The sequence below is a fragment of the Magallana gigas genome, chromosome 9, assembly GCF_963853765.1.
Source record: "Magallana gigas chromosome 9, xbMagGiga1.1, whole genome shotgun sequence".
NCBI classification, from domain to species: domain Eukaryota; kingdom Metazoa; phylum Mollusca; class Bivalvia; order Ostreida; family Ostreidae; genus Magallana; species Magallana gigas.
In genome coordinates, this window is record NC_088861.1 from 21,864,806 (window position 1) to 21,886,487 (window position 21,682).

The 21,682-nt window shown below is 33.6% G+C and overlaps 2 protein-coding genes across 2 annotated transcripts; one reads left to right on the forward strand and one right to left on the reverse strand.

Annotated features, from left to right (window-relative positions):
* The first annotated feature begins 10,144 nt into the window (after positions 1-10,144).
* Positions 10,145-15,631, forward strand: LOC117681238 (uncharacterized). The gene has a single exon (XM_034444740.2). The coding sequence runs from the start codon at positions 11,281-11,283 to the stop codon at positions 12,883-12,885; it is 1,605 nt and encodes a 534-aa protein (XP_034300631.2). The 5' UTR covers positions 10,145-11,280; the 3' UTR covers positions 12,886-15,631.
* Positions 15,632-16,707: 1,076 nt separating this feature from the next.
* On the reverse strand, positions 16,708-18,841 carry LOC105326833 (perlucin-like protein). The gene is made up of 5 exons (XM_011427011.4): positions 18,701-18,841; positions 18,170-18,279; positions 17,534-17,627; positions 17,056-17,296; positions 16,708-16,911 (listed from the first exon to the last, which is right to left on the reverse strand). The coding sequence occupies exons 1-5, from the start codon at positions 18,723-18,725 to the stop codon at positions 16,878-16,880; spliced, it is 504 nt and encodes a 167-aa protein (XP_011425313.3). The 5' UTR covers positions 18,726-18,841; the 3' UTR covers positions 16,708-16,877.
* Positions 18,842-21,682: the final 2,841 nt, after the last annotated feature.

The window sequence follows — 21,682 nt, forward strand, 5'->3', positions numbered from 1 at the left end:
GGGGGGTAATCCTATACTTCAAAAACAAAAATCTTTCCGGCCATACATCTTTTTTCCCCAAATCATGAAAATCCTAATCCGTGGGGGGTTGGGAGGGGTGGGGGTGGGTGGGGGGGGGGGGTTATGCCTTTTACTCCAACTTCTAAATCTTTCAAACGTACATTACTGAACAATTATGTTTCCTGCGAAAAAAGTGTGTGTGGGGGGGGGGGGGGCTGAACCCTCTATTCTGCTATGTTCCTAATGGTTAGGTATACATGTAACTTAGCAAAAAAAGAGCCCCCAACCCGATTCGACGCCTAGGTGTCATGAATATATTATTCATGATTTAATGAATTTTATTAAATATTTAAGGTAAATGTATCAATTGGTAGATTTTATAATAATTCATATCCTTATACACAATCGCAACCTCTCGGGTCTTTCCGACAGGCTCGGAAAAACACCTCGAATGTATTAACATTACCAGATGTTAGAATTTTATACAAAATGGAGTCGCTTCCCATTAAAATAAGTATCTACTAGACAGCCGTATAAGTCGCTTCTGTGTTATATTTTAGGGGATATCATTTACTTTAATGAAGTCTAGCGTATATCTCGACAAATCGTAAAATGTGTTGTATTTGTATCAGGTTTTTTTAAAAAAAAAAAGGGGTTGTCATGGACGCCTAGGTAATACATTCGAGGTGTTTTTCCGAGCCTGCCGATAAGGCCCGAGAAGTTGCGATTGCCTTATACAGTGACACACTAGTAACTATATTTTTATTCATATGCATTGATAATAAATGAAAATAATAATATATATTTCAAAGTACATTTTATTTATTTTTCATCCATGCTTGCATGCAGGCCTGCATATTTTAGCATGACTTCCTACTAGACTGTGAAACTTGCAAAGTTGCGTTAGCGCGACGGCGTGTTGTGCAAAGTTGTGTTAGCGCGACAGCGTGCTGTGCAAAGTTGTGTTAGCGCGACGGCGTGTTGTGCAAAGTTGGGTTAGCGGTACGGCGTGTTGTGCAAAGTTGGGTTAGCGCGACGGCGTGTTGTGCAAAAATGCGTTAGCGCAACGGCGTGTTGTGTGTTAGCGCGACGGCGTGTTGTGCAAAGTTGTGTTAGCGCGACGGCGTTTTGTGCCAAAATGCGTTAGCGCAACGGCGTGTTCTGTGTTAGCGCGACGGCGTGTTGTGCAAAGTTGCGTTAGCGCGACGGCGTGTTGTGCAAAGTTGCGTTAGCGCGACGGCGTGTTGTGTGTTAGCGCGATGTCTCGTTTATCTGAACGCGGTGTCGCGCTAACGCAAGTGGCCCTATCCGGACACCATAAAAACATGATTGACCAATCATGTAACTGTATACATGATGGAATAGTTGTGTGACTGTATATAAACAATGTAAAAATGAAGCGGGCAGCCTGTTAATGTATTTTTGGTTACAGTTATTCCCCTTTAATTTATTGATTTTTGATAATTTAATTAATGTTTCCAATAATTACCAATAGTGTGATGATTATTATTTTTATACAATAATAAATATTCAGTGCATATAAGTTGTTATGCATAAGTGGTTTTGGGTTAGGCCTGATAAGTTTGTTTATTTTTTATTTCCCGTTTTAAGAGACCACAAATTAATTTAGGCCGGCACGTATATAGGTCTATTACTAATCGGAGAACGACTGTTTGGGGATAAACTCTGAACAGGTACAGCTTGATTGAGTGTGGGTGTGAGTTCCTGCTCTTTCCTATCTTTGTGTGATATTACATACGATACAAAGAGTGCGATCATTCCTTCTCTATATCGCATTGATATAAGTCTGCGGTCATCCCCGTTAGTTTTGGTGGTGGTTGCGGCGGAGCACTAGTGTGTAGTTAACCCTGCTGGTGTTCTGGCCTTTTTAGCCCAAGTGTGTGGCACTCCCTGCTTGCGTTAGGTTGCGTTGTTGGCGTAGGTGTGCGATCATCCCTGCCTGCGTAACGCTGAGTCCCTAGATATGTGCAGGAGCGGTGATTAAAGTCTGCACTTGTAAATAGCAATCAGGGCTATCCGATTCTATCTTGGGTACGGGCCCGCGGGGATCCCAGGCAGTGACCCCCTTGCACGTTACAAAAAGACTTAGTAAAAAAAAACTTAGTGCCGAATTCCGAATACCATATATGTTATCTACACTATCATAAATTACCACTATGTTTGAAGTTTGAATTCCTTGAATTCTGAGGTGAATAGTCAGAGCTATGCGTGACATAATATACAAATTTAGAGGCTGTAGGCAATATCAAGACTTAATTCTATTATTCATCAATATGATAACAAATGGTTTCCCTTATACATGTTATCATCTATACTTATAAATTAAGGCATTTTGCAAATAAGCTACGAAATGCATGCACCAGAGTAACTGCTTACACCTCTGGTATTTCAACACGAGTGAGATGATGTCCGTAGGCTATAATAGAATTTTAAATGAGAAGTAATTATTGTAAAATTAATTAAAAACCTACTTTCATTTTCGATAAACAAGCCCAAAATAGCAAAAATGAGAGTAAGGTGGTGGACACGCTTTGGCGGATCTAAGTCACTCGGAGTTTTTAACAAAATAGATACTTGCAATGATATGATAATAAATAATCGTGTGAAGAGTGAATACATTTAACGGAAATTTATTTTGAGCAAATATAAAAATAAGGATTCGACAAATGTTGAAAAAATAAAATGCGCCGATTCGTTTCTTGAATCCGCAATTTTAGTTTTTATTGAAAAAACGTTCCAGACGATGGTCAAAACGAGATTATAAAATGGCGGAACACCACCATGACCATGTGCGTCGAGCATCTCAGTCATCTGCTGCATTATCTGCATCTGCTGCTGAAACCCAACAAGTGTGTGTAAGTATTCAAAGATATAGTTTTAATATTTGTAAGAATATTATTGTATTTATAAATAACGCCTGTTTATCGTATTATGTATAAAGCTATAGCCGAGAATATTTTGACGATTTATCCACTGAAGAAATTTCCGAATATCCTATGCTTACACCAGATCCAGTACAATCTATTTAACTACACATAGCTTTAACATGTTAAAAATCAGACACGTAGCATCAGCATAGTTTTGAAAAAGTGGGGGAAGAAATCATCCATAGAATCTTTACAAAGAAAAAGAAAAAAAAAACCTAAAACAAGCGTAGTATTTAGCATCAGCATCGTTTTGTAGCGTGGTATGCCTTCAACTTCACTTTTAATTACCTTATTTTCATTTCAATTTTTTCCATGCTCCCAAAAATGTGGGGGGTGGAGGTCAACTCCATGTTAATTCAATTTTTTATATGTAGATTTAAGAAAAAATGTTTGCTACAAGAAAGTGTGTGGGGGGGGGGGGGGGGGCTCCCCATGATGCTACATGCCTGGAAGCCAGCCTTCAGTGAGTCCAGCGTTAGTTTCAATTAAATTTGAAGTGCTTGGTAAACAATGCATGCGCGGATCTAGAGGGGGGGGGGGGGTCGGGGGGGGGGGGGGGTCCCGACCCCCCCTGGAAAATGAAAATTTATTAAATTTACATAGTAAAATTATCGCGAAAATATGCCTCGGACCCCCCCCCCCCGGCAAACACAATTATCCTTCGGACCCCCCCTGGAAAAATTTTCTGGATCCGCGCATGCAATGCATGTAGAGATAACAAAGTTTAAAAGGTTTAGGGCAATTCTGTTCATGACCACACAGTTGCTTATGAAAGGAGGCAAATAATGGTAAACAAGAAATGTATAGCATAATTGATTGGTAATTATAATTGCCTTTTGAACAATCCCTGTTGCAAATATGAGTGTTTTGCCAATTTTTAAAAATTATTCTCATGAATTTTTTTGTAAAAGATGCATTAATATACAAACCTTTATTTATAAGTATTCTGTACTGGTGTGTGACCAGTTCTTGCCAAGTACCATTTCTTCCCAGTGCATTGTTACATCATTTTTTGTAAACAATTTTATATGTTCTTAAAATGACATAAAAAAGAACTGGCAAGAAATTGTCCTTGGTGAGAATATCGATCATTTGCCAGTATACCTTAATAAAGTAAAATAACTTATTCAAGAGCTAATATAAATTTTAATGCAGAGATCGCACTGAACCTGTACAATGCTACAATGACTGTAACTGATAGTACCTATACACAATGACATTGACTTGAATTGTCAAGATGACATATATACACACCGCCATTTACAGTGATGCATTACATGCATACATTTTACAACTGTATGCTATACAATGGTATGCAATTCATTGATATACGCTATGAGATTTTAATGCAATGATATGAGATTTAAATGCTATGCTATGAGAAAATGAAATAAAAGGCCAAATGATATACAATGTACTATGAATTCCTAATTAAACGTGAGGAATTAATATCTGCGTAAATTCGTGAGAAACCTGTCTCGCGAATTTTAAAATCTCACTTTTAATTTTCAAACATGTAAACTACATGAAACTATGATAATATTTCAGCATTTGCGATTTTATGTTCTCGCAATTTGATGGAAAACCGTTGAATCACAGAATTAAGTACTCCCGTAAAAAAAGGAATCTACAGTAGTACGTATGCTATGCTTTGCTATGACATAATTAAACAAACCCACTTCCACAATCCACACCTACAGGAGAGTTGCAAACATATAAAATATTAAAAAACCAAAGTTGACCAACAATCTGAATTTAAACATTTTGTTCTTAAAATATCAGTAAAAAAAAGGGAGATGAAATGTTGTATGCTATGTTATGGTAATAATGGTATGCTATGAGCCTCTGACGAATGAGAATCTAATGATATATGCTGTAAGATTCCGATCCTATGGTATCATATTTCAATGCTTTCCAATGCTTTCGTACGAGACTTAAATTCTATGCTTAGCTATGCTGTATATTGTCAAAAATATGGTTGAACTGACTGTACATGTATAGTTGTCATTTTTATTGTTATGCCTATATCGCTACCAGTGATTTATCTACAGCCAATTTATAGCTCTGAATTTTGTCCCTTGAAGTTTCCCCTTGCAAGATATCACTTTATTATTTTTTCCCAAATTAACCTAAACTTCTTATAATTTTTTTGTCCACTTCCCCCAGAATTGCCTGTTTATTATTTTGAAAGGTAAAAGAAAAGAACACTAAGATACAATTTGCATTTGTAACAAATCATTTAATTTACTTCACATTTTAATTTCTGATTCAATTTCCCATTTGACCGGCACTTCGATTATTTTTTTTTCCAATTTGAAATTAAGCCACGTTCCTCTATTAGAAAATCACTGGCTACACATCAAGAAACACTATTTATTCTTCATTGCATTGAGATATTCTATTTCACCTGAACACGTTAAACTGGATGGAAGATTTGTAGTTAAGCGTATGTGTTAAAGAAAATATGACAACCACTACACTGGTACGGAATATCTAATAAAATGCTAAATAAAACAGTCTGAAATCCAAGCACAAATGTTTCAAAAATCAATGATCATTGTAGAAAGTTTCTCTGTGTCCTACTGTTATATATATTACTGCACATGCGCAAACCATAAATATACCCAGGAGTTGATCATGTGGTGATAGCTCTGTTAAGAAAACAGACTGTTTATTTGTAGAATTGAAAGTGATTAAAATGACAACACATGGTTAACTTTCTTGCAATACTTGCTTATTTACTTCTGGATGTAATGTTGGAGGCTACAACTTGATGCATACCTTAATTCATGCACTCAATACGAGTTGAATTTACATTTTAAGGTTACTTTTCAGTACAACTACCAAGGATTCAACATCTCAGAAAAAATTTCTTTGTTTGATAAAATATTATATATGTTTTTACTGGCTATGAGGCATTCAGAGTTTAAAAACAAGGGAAATCGAATGCCGCTGATGAATAATCTCGATGACTATACACCATGGGCAGATAGCAATTGGAAACCATTTCATGGTTAGATAGAATAGCATGTTAATTCACTGCAATTTTGCATAGAAAATATTCACAGATATATATATATATATATATATATATATATATATATATATATATATATATATATATATATATATATATAGAATATCAATTATGCAAACCCAGCTTCCTTCCCCAACAATTAGTCTTTTGAATTTATTGGACTGTACATTACAAAATCGATTTTTAGTGTTATCGCAAACAAAGAGATGACGCAGTACGCAAAAAAGTAAATCTGGAAGCATGTAATTCCGATACTGGCTGATTTAAACTGAGGCGAATTGTATGGGGACCGCTCTTTTGAAAAATTTGTTAAATGAATAGATTTAATTTGATAATTGGAAAATTCATTATTTACATGTAAGGTGGCATGGGACATCTTCATGTTGTGTCATATTATTTATCGAAATAAATAATAAAATCAAGTATAATTTCAGAAATAGTTTCTTTCCCATAACTGTCATCTTACAGCGTAGCACAGTGGGTTAGAGGGTTCACTATGGACCTGTACCAAATAATTATTAGATTTTTATGTGTTTATTTGCAATGATTTTAATTCAATTTTTGTCACATTTATAAAAATACATTTTCTTATAACATCAAGCAGCTTTTTCTGATGATTTGTCGACAGAGTAATAATTAAGAAGATATGAAAAATTATGTTTTGGGGAAATACTAAAAAGAGGTATAGCACCTTTTCGCATTATTTCGCCAACACCTGTGTTTGGACAGAAAGTACCTATTACTAAAAATAGCTTCAGGTACATGTACCTATCGAAATATGATTTTCGAATCTTAGATACTGATTTTATAATGGGGTCTGTAACTAGGCTTCAGTATCGCCAGCTACCTCACGATACGATACGTATCAAGATATATTAATGTGATACATCATGTATCACGATATAGTTGTCAACTATAGATAAACTGGTATCTATGGTTGCCTACCTCTATAAGAAATATAGTATTGCATGAAGAAAATATGTCAACTGTTTACAAAATCAACAAATGACAAGAGATATAAAATTCAATTGATTAAAACAAAATGAACAAATTTTTCTCACTTTAATTGAAATTTCTTAATGTCTTCATGTTATGTAAACTATGTAACTATTCTGCAAGTCAATAACAATTAACTCATACAGTGTATCACGATACACATGTGACGATACGATATGCGTATCGTGGGCCCTCGCAATCATTACGATCGATATATCACCGTATCGTTACACCTCTATCTGTAACAATCGATTTGTCATAAATTAGGAAAACTCTGTGTACATATATAATGTCAGTTGATATTCTGAACCGTAATAAGTTCAAGGAAAACACAATGAATCTAAGTGTAAATAGAGTACATGTATAGTGTTACTAAAGAGATCTGTTTATACTGAGTGTGCTCATACTCAGATTGAATTAAACAATATAATTTGAAAAAAAATCCAGAAGATTAGGCCATCATTAAAAAAATTTCTGTTTGATGTACTCCGACCCACATTTTCAAAAGTTGGTCGGTAGGTAGGTTGTTTTTTTTAATCTGACATATTATTTTCTATTGCGTGATTTAATTGCCGAATATAAAACACAGTTGTGTATACACACCTCCCACTTTGGGCCTGAAAATTCGAGAGAGAGAAAAACATAGTTCGGGTGTATAATAGGCACCAAGACTTTTGACCAAAATGTCATGGTTATTCAGGGAAAAGTGTACGAGGAAATGTTTTGTACTGGAAATTTTACATTCACGGTGTAATGTTTCTGCCGCAGATTTTTTAAAAGTCTTGACTTCCTGCATAGCGGTAATCTTCAAAGAACTTGAAGGGGTGACTGATCACAGACAACAGGGTATTCACTAAAGATGATACATTTCTTTGCCCCATGGGTACATTCTATGTCCGAGATAATCAGCATGAATTAGTGGCAAGCGCACGTTTGTACAACAATGGCTTCAATAGGACCGCAGAGGTATTAATAATAAAGGTGAAATGAATCTTCAAGATGAGTTGTTTTAATTTAAATAATAGTAATTATATAATCAGGTCCTTAAGATTGCGTCTTAATTTAAAAAACAAAAACAAGGGTAGACTTACTCAATCAGGCCCGCAATCGGGGTCTATTGCACAGATCTATTAATAACAACTTTAATGGCGGCGTACACGGAGATGGCAAATGTACAGCTCAGGTTGCTAAATAAACAGTTTATAGTAATTTTAAACGGCCATTTTAATACAATTTTTTTGTCAATGGACTATGAGCAATACATTTTCTACTAAATTCACCCAAACACTTTTTTTTTTTATTGTTTTATAAAAGCGGTAAACAAACAGAAAACAGGCTATATACTGACTTAACGATAGCCAATGTTCTACCCGTTTAAAAAAAACATAAAAATTCCATTAAGGTGTATAGTACGCAACCCTTTCTCACAAAGAAAATTTCTAGAAAAAAGTGCATATTAAATTCTGCGAACTATAGTAAACTAGGGACGTATATACAAGTTAGAATATATACATGCATCCCTGGGGAAAAAACATGCGTCAGAAAAACAAATTTCAAGATGATTTACAAACAAAGCTTAGAATTGAGTATGCTTTAATGATCTTATTCTTAAAATGCTATTTAATATCTAAAATGTTAGACAGCCAGTTTTCTACAAATATCCAGTGCACGGCACGCGGTTGAAACTGTATTGTCAATGAGCAAAGCATGGCTTCATCTATGATCTTTTTTCATCGATGTTATATAGATGTTTGCAAGTTACAAGCGATATTTTTATGGATTAAAGCATCTTCGGGATATAACAAACGAAACCTAAACGATCGATATATTTTTTTTTCCAAAAAAAAATATTGAACTTCGATTAGTGATTAAAAAACGATTGAGTCGGGCCAATATTAATGGGTCGGTCAGAGTACATCAAACAAATCAATTTTTAATTTAGGCCTTAAGATACATGTAATTTAGACTCTCTATCCTTTTTATACTTCCATAAGTGAAAAAATATTTACTACTTGGTAGAATCAATCCAGTGACGTCAAAATCAAAAGACCTCTGCGTCACCACTAGGCCACGCATCTAATACTTTCATAGGATGTCTTCAATATATATATATGGTTATATACATGATTGTATAAGAAAAGTCACTAATTGAAATATTTGTATAATTTCAGTATAAAGACCACGTTAAACCAAAATGAATTCAATGTAAACGTGTACAATACCTGTAAAACATAATTTTAATCAGATTTCTTTGGTCAAGCATTAGAGTTGTTCAAAATAGTCAATTATCCAAATTTTTTATCACTAACAAAACCTGAATATTTTAATGATGTCGTGTAAGATAACTAAGACTCTTTTAGTATGGTAATTGTGTAATTTACGTTTCTTTGAATATATTTTGACTAAATATTGTACAATACTGAAAATGTCCGATGTTTGCAAAAGTGCCATATTTAGGCGAAATCTATTAAGTGATCTTTCCAATAATAAATGCGAACTTCGTTTTTGCAAAATAAATTTTGGAATAAAATAAAAACCGCAAACCTTACCTTAAAGAGAAAATGTGTAAATATGCATAATGCAGGATTTACTGAGAGTTCTCTCCTTCTAAATTTGAATTATTTAATTTGTATACAATGTCATGCATGTATTCAATGCATATACACTGCCATTCATCATGTCTTTGCTAACACTGTCAAGAAATGTGGGGGCATGTGGCTTATGAGAGCTTGCTCAATTTTTTCTTTCATCTAATTATTCATTAAATTTAATTTAGTCAAATTGAAACTGGCACTGTGTTTCTATATCAGAGAATTGTGCAAATATGGAGTTACCCTAATCTTGCCACACAATAATATTATTTCTTACCATTAATCCAATGAAGATTGCAAATCAATTGTGATACATGTACTGAAACATGAGTGAAATCTCACTGTTATCATTAGCCTAAAGATAAAGAAACCTACCTATCTACCTAACATTAATTTTTCTAAGAATTTTAAAGGAAACATCCCAGATTTTTGGGTTTTTTGGCTTAATCTATTTATTTGGTACATCTTTTGTTTTAAAAACATAAATATCAATATGATATTTACATAAGAAACAGCAAAATAATGTTGTATTTATTTAAAGTTTGCTTTCTTTTTTCTTTTTTCAGATTATTCCAAATCACTGCCTAATCCAAAAGGTGATTTTAAAACTTCAGAAACTTCAACATGATCTTATAAAAAGGACTATGAGAATCCAATTCTGGATAGAGCACTCTTCATTTTCGGATGTGGTTACTGAAGTTAAAGAAATGCAAAGTAGAATTGAAGTTGAATTCAAACAACATTTGAGTGAACTGGAAAAGACCAAAGGAGATGTTGGTACAAATGAAAGTGAATTAAAGAAACTCAGAAGTGATTACCAGAAACTTCTTCAAGATCGCAATGAAAAGGAGAAGAGAATAACAGATTTGTCATTTGCTTACCTGGATTTTCCTGATGAAAAAATGGAAAAAGGAGAAGAGAACCAATAAGATACAACTCATGTGGTTAAAGTTCCTCTCTAAAGAGACATTCTAATTTTCCAATGTTTCACAGCAAGGACTGCTCATTATACTTTCATTTTTTAATTAAGGTATAAATAATGCCAAAAAGAAAAACAGGTTGTGGATTCAATAGAAATAAACATGTCGCAACTCCGAAAAATTTCACTTTTAAAGCCATTGGTTCCCTTGACAATTATGTATTATTACAAACTTTACCTACAAAACATGATTTGGGACAAATGAATAATCCATGTTTCAATTGTGGCTCTTTCATGTGGAAAGAAGAAAATCATATTGGTACGCTTGGACATTCTGCAGTTTTCTCAACATGTTGCTCAGAAGGAAAAATTTTGTTACCAACAATCAGTGACCCACCTTTAATACTGCAAAATTTGTTAACAAATGAAAATGATGAGGGAAAAGAATTTCGTCATAACATAAGAGCTTACAATTCAAGTTTAGCTTTCGCATCCCTAGGAGTTAATGAAGATGTTTTGCCATCAAAAGGTCCATATACATTTCGAATCCATGGCTCACTTTACCATAGAATAGGACATGTTTTTCCAGAAGTAGGAGAACAACCAAAATTTTCACAAATATACATATATAATACAGAAAATGAAACAAACAACAGAATACGCTGGAACTCTGATTTAAACAGAAATATTCTTGAACTGTTACAGAATATGTTGCATCACAACAATCCATTTGCAAAATGTTTCAAACATACAACTGAACTATTTTAAAACCAGAATAGAACTGTGAATATGAAGCTCATTTTGAAGGCAGACACTTCTAAAGACCCAAGACGTTACAATTTGCCTACTGTATCGGAACTATCGGTTATTATTCCAGGTTCATCTGAATATCAACCAACTAACAGAGACATTGTGTTATACAAGCGTGCATCATATCACCATAATGGTCAAAAACTCCTTCATATCAATGAGACAAATCAACATTATGATCCATTACACTATGTTCTTTTATTTCCTTATGGTGATTCAGGGTGGGCAATTGGAATTCAACACAAAAACAGTAATAAGCAAACTTCAATAATGAATTTTTATGCTTATCACATGATGCAAAGAAATAATTTCAACACAATTTTGAGAGCTGGAAGACTCTTTCATCAGTATGTTGTAGATCAGTATGCAAAACTGGAGCAACAGCGTTTAAACTATTGTTTATTTCATCAAAATGAACTACGTTCTGAACTTTACCAAGGACTTGCTGATGCTGTACAAGCAGGTGATACAGACGGTAAACATACTGGGAAAAAAATTATCTTACCATCATCATTTATTGGCAGTCCAAGACACATGCATCAAATGTATCAAGACGCAATGGCTATTGTAAGAAGATTCGGAAAGCCAGACCTGTTTATAACCTTTACATTTAATCCAAAATGGCCAGACATTGAAAGAAACCTGTTGTCAGGCCAAACAAGTACTGATCGTCCGGACTTAGTCGCACGTGTATTTCATTTGAAGTTAAAGGAACTTTTAAAAGACATAACAGTAAAAAACGTATTTGGCAAAGTTATTGCATTTGTATATACCATTGAATTTCAAAAAAGAGGACTACCCCATGCACATATACTTTTGATATTGCATCCTACATGTAAACCCAAGTCGTCTGATGATTATGATATGTATGTCACAGCAGAAATTCCGTCTCAAACCACCACACCAGAATTGTACAAAATTATTACTCAACATATGATTCACGGTCCCTGTGGACCTCCAAACCCAAAATCTCCATGCATGGAAGATGGAAAGTGTTCTAAACAATATCCAAAAGAATTTTGTGAAAAAACTGTGCAGTTAGCAGATGGATATCCAAAATACAGAAGACCAGAAAATGGTTTATCAGTTCAGAAGAATGGTGTTCTACTTGATAACCGTTGGATTGTTCCGTATAATCCTTACCTTTGTTCCAAGTACTCTGCTCATATAAATGTAGAGATATGTTCAAGTGTAACTGCTGTAAAATATCTGTACAAATATGTTTATAAAGGACATGATAGAGTTATGGCTAGCATTCAGTGTGATGAAAACAATGAAATACAGCGTTATGTTGATGCAAGATATGTGTCTGCTTCAGAGGCATGCTGGCGAATTTTTCATTACGATCTTCATGACAGATCACCAGCTGTTCAAAGACTCGCAGTACACCTACCTGGACAACATAATGTGGTCTACAAAGAAGGAAAAGCAGAAGAAGCCCTTCAAAATTTTAAAGACACAACTTTGACTTCATGGTTTAAAGCAAACATTGAAATCCAAGAAGCAAGAAATATTCCTTATCACCTATTCCCAGAGCACTTCACATGGAATGCTTCAACATGTTCTTGGAAAAAGAGAAATTAGGAAACACTATTGGACGATTGTATCTTGCCAATCCTGCTGAAGGAGAAAGATTTTTTCTTCGACTTATACTCCATCACAGTCCCGGCTGCAAATCTTTTCAAGATTTACTTACTTTAGAAGATGGTACAGTTTGTAACACATTTAAAAAAAAAGCCATGAAAAGAGGATTTCTTCAAAATGATGAGGAATGGATTGAATGTATGAGTGAAGCAGCAGCATCTGGATCTCCCAGTCAGTTGCGTTTACTTTTTGCAACGATATTACTGTTTTGTGAACCAGCTGAACCCGTGAAATTATGGAGCCAGTTCTACTCCCAACTTTCTTAAGACTTACGAACAAGTAAAGAAAATATCAACCACTCTGATGAAGGTACACTGTACAAAACATTGCTTCTGATTGATGATCAGTTACAGGCGCACGGAAAGACATTACAAAGTTTTCCTGAGATGGCAGAATTGTTTGCTACAGTCACTACCAACATACATATACCAGTACCAAATATTATAGAAGAAGAATTATCTTACTGTGCACAGGACTTATGCAACATATTTTTGGAACATGAAAAAAAATGAATAAGGATCAGTTTAAAGTTTACAATACAGTAATTGAAGCTGTTTTTTTCACCCACACCCAAAGCCACGCTTTTCTTTCTGGATGGTCCAGGAGGTACTGGAAAGACATTTGTTTACAACACAATTTTAGCAAAAATACGATCTATTGGTAATATTGCTTTAGCAGTAGCATCATCGGGAATTGCAGCAGAGCTATTGGAAGGTGGTAGAACAGCACATTCACGATTTAAAATACCAATACCAATACTTGAAACAAGTACATGCAATATATCAATACAGAGTTCTTTAGCAGAATTAATTCGGAATGCTTCAATTATAATTTGGGATGAGGCCCCAATGATGCACAGATACGTGTTCGAATGTATTCATAGAACATTCTCTGACATAATGAAAAATGAAAATCCATTTGGAGGAAAAATTGTTCTACTTGGAGGTGACTTCAGACAAGTTTTACCGGTTATCCGCCATGGTTCACAAGCAGATGTGATGTTCAGCAGCCTTCAACATTCATTTCTATGGAGCCATGTGTGTAAATTACATTTGACAATAAATATGCGAGTACACACATTAAATACCGCTGAAGGTGTATCAAATGCCGATACTCTTTTCGAAAATTTCCTCCTTAACATTGGAAATGGCACAGAGGAATATCACACAAAGCTTGGGATTTCAAAAATCAAACTCCCTACTGAGATTTGTATCACACCTGATGAAACCGGTTTAGAGAATTTGATAAAGCATGTTTACCCACATTTGTGTAAAAAATCCTTTGATCAACAAATATGCAACAGAGCTATTTTGGCAGCAACCAATGAAAGAGTAGACTTTATCAACCAAAAAATTATGGAGGACTTTAAATCAGACAGCTGTGAAATTTATTTAAGTGCAGACAGTGTTCAAGACCCTTCACAAACATTCATATATCCAACAGAATTTCTGAATTCCTTGACTCCCTCTGGTTTGCCCCCCCCCCCCCCATTCTTTGTTCTTAAAAAAGTATTCACCTATAATACTCATACGGAATTTAAATCCAAAAGAAGGACTTCTAAATGGAACCAAACTAGCTGTTATTAATCTTGGCCGTCGTATCATAGAGGCAAAAATTATGACTGGAAAACATTCAGGAAAACTGGTGTTCTTGCCACGAATTACCTTAACACCATCAGATTCAGGTCTTCCCTTTCAACTTCAAGGTAGACAGTTTCCAGTTAGACCAGCATTTGCAATGACAATCAATAAGTGTCAGGGCCAGACTTTAGAATACGTGGGAATAGACTTGACGCAACCAATTTTTACTCATGGACAACTTTACGTAGCTTTATCTTGAGTGAAATCTTTTGACTCAGTTTCTGTACTGCCTGGTCTACAATATCTCAATAGTTATTACACAGACAATGTTGTATACAAAGATGTTCTTATTTAGGTCTTTATTATGTTCCCCATGCAACAAATTGGTGTAATCTTTTTGTGTTTTTGACCCGTCCGTCCGTTAGTCTGTCGGTCAATCAATCTGTCAGTACTGTTTTTATTTAAGGTCAACTTCTTTAAAATTGCTGCATGGTATTTAGAAACTTTGTAGGTACATATATTTAGTACACAATGTCTAGATATGAATACTACCAGAAAATTCAAATTCCTTTATTTTCATGAAAGTTTACACCCTTTTTAGCTTAAAAGTTTAGCTATATATTGAATATTGTAATAAACATTTCATAAGTGTAACGCCTCACTACTGTATGGAATTTTGTTAAACTTTGTAGGTATTTAAGACACATTGTGTAGATGTGCGTATAACCAGAAAATTCCAAATCGGTTATTTTTCTGGGAATTCTGGTTCTTTCTAGCTTAGAATTATTACCATATAAACAATACAATAATAAACAGTCAGTTCAACTCCTCTTAAATTGCTGAATGAAATTCGATAAATCTTTGCACATTTTTAGAACGTAATCTGTAAATATTCATATTAAAAGAAAATTTTGAATCTTTTATTTCTATCATAATTTTGGCACTTTTTCACTATTTTGTTGAAGACAAAAGTATAGATGTGCAGGAATTTCTGATGTTATTAATAGGAAGTTATGCCCCTTATAAAATACAATTGTTGTCAGTGGATCTAATGCATTAATTCAGTGTAGCATAATCAGGTAATGCGGGAGTCTTGGATATTTAAGTGTGCTCTTCATTTTATTTATTTGTAAAATAAATGTTTTCATTCGTTTATTGAAATGAGATGTTGCAATTATTTCTTTAAAGTTGTTTTCAGCAGACTGGATGGTCAACAAACTAACCATCAGATCAACCTTAAAATTTCATATATGATATTTTTGGCCAAAAACAGTAATTTAGTAAGGAAGAATTGAAATATTTTTACTTCCAATTTTTAGATTTTTCTATATATCTTTATACTGACCTCTTCATTTTAAGAAGGTTAATATAGTCTTTAAATGGCCATGACCATCCAGCCCTTTTAATGTTAAAGATATTGATCAGCCAAATTATTACATTGTTGATATCACCTATTCAAACTGAATGTAAAATAATAACTGTTCCCACAAATAATGCAATTTTCACACTTTTATGTATGTCCCATGAGGAGCTGTGTTTGTTATTTGCTGTAACTAAGACTAAAGTTATAAAGTGAACTCATCTTTTCAAAAAAGTGATATCACTTATTCAGCTTTTGATCTAGATATACATAAATTCCCAAATCAAATCAAAATGTAACTTCATACATTTGAACAGGTGATATCCCCTATTAATTTTTTTAAAGAGTAAATTATAATAATACACTTCAGAAAAAGTTATGGGGATGATAGAAATCGGTAGATTATTATTAAATTGGAAAAGGGCCCCATATCTAATTTTCATAATTTTAAATATTTCATTATTTCAAGAAGGAAATTATTCCTAAAATTTCTTTCTGATAATTATTCAATTGAATAACGATATATTTGGTTTAATTAATGTTCAGTAAAATTTACATCTATTTAACAACAATATAAAGTGAAAATTCCCGCGCTTTCGCGGGTTATCATCTAGTATAATAATATAAAAGCACGCCCGGGACAAGAGTCGATGGAATCTCAGATAACCATAAGACATAAGACGGAAATCTATGCCCCGTTTATCGATTGGTCCAAATCTACAGCGACTGAAACTGACAAGAAACTGACATGGCTGAAATTGACATGCCTTGTTTATCGATTGGTCGAAACCTATAGCGACCCAAGAAAAATCACGGACTGCACGAAATAATCAAGTTCTTTATTTTGTGCTAACCATATCACTTTTGAATGAAAATTCATTTTTTGAATAATGATTAATTTGTTTTTTATCTGTTTATTTTTTGACGTGTGTACCAACATGAGTATAAATTATCAGCAGGAGAATCAATCATTCAAAATAATTGTGTTTACATTATCCAACAACGTCAATTGCGCCACCGATTGATCTGTAAAAGAAAGATAAATAAGTAAATGGATTGATGGAAGGAAGGAAGAAAGGATATATATATATATATATATATATATATATATATATATATATATATATATATATATATATATATATATATATATATAAATTTTTATATTACTCTGATTCGCAGATGAAATTATACAACAGGTGGCATTCTGCGTCATTCCAATGGAATTGTACGTGAGATCCGAGGTGGGCGCAGTTTTCATTGATTCCGCCATTCGGTTCCTTGGTGTCGGCGTACCAGTCGGTGTAGAGGAAGTTCTGTTTTGTTGAAAGCCAGAACCAGTTTCCTTCCACTAACATGTCCGTTCCTCCAATCCAAAAGCTGCCGTTACCATACCTACCGCCTTGTGGAACTGTTAAACATAATTATGTAGTGTAATGCCTAGGAATTTGGATTTTATATCATTGATTGGATAATTAATTATTCATTGATAAATACTGAAATTTAATTAATCATTCTCAATCTTATATGTTGCTGTTTAAAATGGCCTTTACTTTGTGTTGATTTTATTTATGTGTAATTCTTTATGTCATAAGCGTAGTAATTTGATTTTTATATATTTTGGTCTAACGAAATGCATTGGACTCACTATGTAGTTGGTGTGTGGCGTAGTTCATCAGGAACTGTTGCTCTTGTGCAGACTCGATCTCAACCAGATAACCGCCTAACTCAGTACACATCGACTTCAAGTCAAAATAGAGCAACAATGAAGCACAACTGATTTGTAGCCAACTTTCGCTTTAAAAATAGCATTTTTATACATCATGTTCAATCTTGATAAAATAGTTTTGAAAACCTGTTGTCATTTTTAAATATTTTTATGGAAAATTTAGTTACATTAGTTATTACTACATGTACACAGATTTTAGGTGAAATTATAAAAACGATAAGGAGTTACTGTAGCGGTTGTAAAACTACATGTAACATATACATTGTATTAGTTTATTCATCTCTCTTGTTCAGTATGAAATATGCTTTCAAAATTTAATTTAAAATACTTTTTGATTGGTTGAAAATCGTTGACATTCATAAGACTGAGAAAATGCCAAATAGATCGTAATCTGTTGTTAGTTACATGTTATGTATTGTAGATCTGTAGAAAGTTCCATGATGTTTGAATCGATCGATACTTGTGACTATCATTATTTAAGCTATCTTCATTATTATAACAGTATTTTTAAAACATGCAAGTTTAACAAATTAAACTAAGTTATGGAATCCTTACCACTGCCTCACTCCAGTTTTCTTTGAGGTGGGTGACAAAGAGGTAACAAGAATCAGCATGGTTCACCCAGGGAGTGTTACACGTACCGCCCAATCCAGTAGCGATAACGCCTGCAAGGGGACAATATTTAATTGTTTATACATGTACTAAATAATTTTTGAAAAAAAAAATTGCTTCGTCTTAGGACCAACATTAATTAAAAAAATTAAGAGTTCTTTAAAATTTAAAATAATGATTAAAAGATAATAATAACATTGAAACACTAGTTTCAGTATTTCACAAAACATCTATGAAATATTTTATTTAAATGTATATCATGACATATTCAACGATTGTGAAACATTCTTTTTATTCTTTTTACTTTGATTAAAGACATTGTATGTTGGTTCTATGTTTGACTATACAACGATGATATATTTAAAAAAGATAGATTCAAATTGAACTTAATATATGACAAACAGTTAGTAGTCGTGTACTCATTACATGTAAGTATGATGTACATTTAAAAAATAAAACGATTTGTTTACTTGCCACAGAATGCCAACAGACGAAGCATGTTACAGTCACAATCGCTGTCCTTAATGAGATCACACTGCCCGATAGGAGATAAGATACATGCACGGTCTTTATATATATGTCACGATAAATGTGTGTGTATTAACTGAGCATTCTGGCCGGTTCGAACTGCGTGCACTTACCCATCTAAATCATTGTTTGCACGTCTATTTTGGCTTCTAAACAAGGATTTTAAAAGATGATACGATTTTTTGATTGCCAATATACACCCTAATGAATGCGTTATGGTGGTAAAGTACTTATCTTAGACGTGAAATCGTGGTACACATGTAGTCTTTGCTTCTTATTGGGGTAACGCACTTTTTTCAAGCCATAAATAATACTAACTACAAATAAACAGGCGAATGCATTATTTACTAACAGTATATGCACATAAAATAAGGAAAAAATGCATGAAATCCAAAGACCACGAAAGGAATACAACATGTCGGGCACGAGTTTCAGGTGTAAAGAAATCGAAGAGTTTATATAACAGGTACTTAATTGTGTGACAGTGCCTATTTACGAGTGGTCAAGTTCTTACGTATTGTTGCGGTATTAGATAATAGTCCTTACGAGTGATTGAAGTGTAGTCTTCGCATATTATTGGGGGAAAGTTTCAACTTTTTTTTTTTTTTTTTTTTTTTTGGGGGGGGGGGGGTATATTCCTTACGTTTTATAGTGCCAATAGATTATATTCTTTCGAGTGACTGTAGTATTAAAATAGTTCTTGCTTTTATTGTGGTATAGTCCTTATGTGTTCTTGTGATTTAGTCCTTACGTGTTATTGTGTTGAAGTCTTTACCTGTTGGTATGGTATAATTCCTCCGGTTTTTTTTGTGGTATAGCACTGTCGTTATATTGTCGTATAGTTTTGTGGCATAGTACTTACGCATAATTGTAGTATTAATAGCTTTACATGATATAATATTTAGTTTTTACGTTTTTTTGGTAAATTCCTTAAGTTTTATAATGGTATAATATTTTACGTGTTGTTTTCGTGTAGTCCTTATGTGTTATTGTAATATAGTCTTTACGTGTTATTGTGGTAAAACCTTTACGCATTATTGTGGTAAAGTCTTTACGTGATATTGTGGCATAGTCTGATCGTGTTATTGTGGTATAGTCTTTACGTGTTATTGTGGTAAAGTCTTTTACACGATATTGTGATATAGTCTATTACGCCATTGTGGTATTTTTTTATTTCGTTATTTTGTGGTATTGTCTTTATGTGTTAATGTGGTTGGTCTTTACGTGTTATTGTAATAAAGTCTTAACATGTAATTGTGGTATAGTCTTTACGTGTTATTGTGGTAAAGTCTTTATGTGTTATTGTGGTATAGTCTTTATAAGTTACTGTTGTGTAGTCTTTACGTGTTATTGTGGTAAAGTCGTTACGTGTTATTGAAATAAAGTTTTTACGTGTTATTGTAATAAAGTTTTTACGTATAATGGTGGTATAGTCTTTACATGTTATTGTGGTAAGTTTTTATGTGTTATTGTGGTAAAGTCTTTACGTGTTATTGTAGTGTAGTCTTTATGTGTTATTGTGGTATAGTCTTTATGTGTTATTGTGGTATAGTATTTAGGTGTTGTTGTTGTTGTATAGTCTTTACGTGTTACTATGGTAAAGTCTTTATGTGTTATTGTGGTATAGTCTTTACGTCTTATTGTAACAAAGTCTTTACGTGTAATTGTGGTATAGTCTTTACGTGTTATTGTGGTAGAGTCTTTATGTGTTATTGTGGTATAGTCTTTACATGTTATTGTGGTATAGTCTTTATGTGTTATTGTGGTATAGTCTTTACGTGTAATTGTGGTAAAGTCTTTACGTTTATTTTGGTATAGTCTTTATGTGTTATTGTGGTAGTGTCTTTACGTGTTAATGTGGTATAGTCTTTATGTGTTATTGTGGTATAGTCTTTACGTGTTATTGTGGTATAGTCTTTACGTGTTATTGTAATACAGTCTTTACGTGTTAATGTGGTAAAGTCTTTATGTGTTATTGTGGTATAGTCTTTATGTGTTATTATGGTATAGTCTTTACATGTTATTGTAGTGTAGTCTTTGTGATATTGTGGTATAGTCTTTATGTGTTATTGTGGTATAGTCTTTATGTGTTATTGTGGTATAGTCTTTAAGTGTTACTGTGGTAAAGTCTTTATGTGTTATTGTTGTATAATCTTTACTTGTTATTGTGGTATAGTCTTTACGTGCTACTGTGGTATACTGTGGAATCATTGAATTTCGTGGGGGCCAATTTTCGTGGATGGCTTAAATTTTACAGATTCGTGGGGACGTAATTTCGGGTATTCTTATATATCTACAAAGGGAAATATAACTTTATTGCCCCAATTTATCAGTTCGTGAAGGATGTTATTTCGTGGATGAGAGGTACCCACGAATTCCACGAAAATTGAGCCACCACGAAATCTAATGATTCCACAGTAGTCTTTACGTGTTATTGTGGTATGGTCTTTACGTGTTATTATGGTATAGTCTTTACGTGTTAATGTGGTAAAGTCTTTATTTGTTATTGTGGTATAGTCTTTACGTGTTATTGTGGTATAGTCTTTACGTGTTAATGTGGTAAAGTCTTTATATGTTATTGTGGTATAGTTTTTACGTGTTACTGTGGTAAAGTCTTTATGTGTTATTGTTGTATAATCTTTACTTGTTATTGTGGTATAGTCTTTACGTGCTACTGTGGTATACTGTGGAATCATTGAATTTCGAGGGGGCCAATTTTCGTGGATGGCTTATATTTTACAGATTCGTGGGGACGTAATTTCGGGTATTCTTATATATCTACAAAGGGAAATATAGCTTTATTGCCCCAATTTATCAGTTCGTGAAGGATGTTATTTCGTGGATGAGAGGTACCCACGAATTCCACGAAAATTGAGCCACCACGAAATCTAATGATTCCACAGTAGTCTTTATGTGTTATTGTGGTAT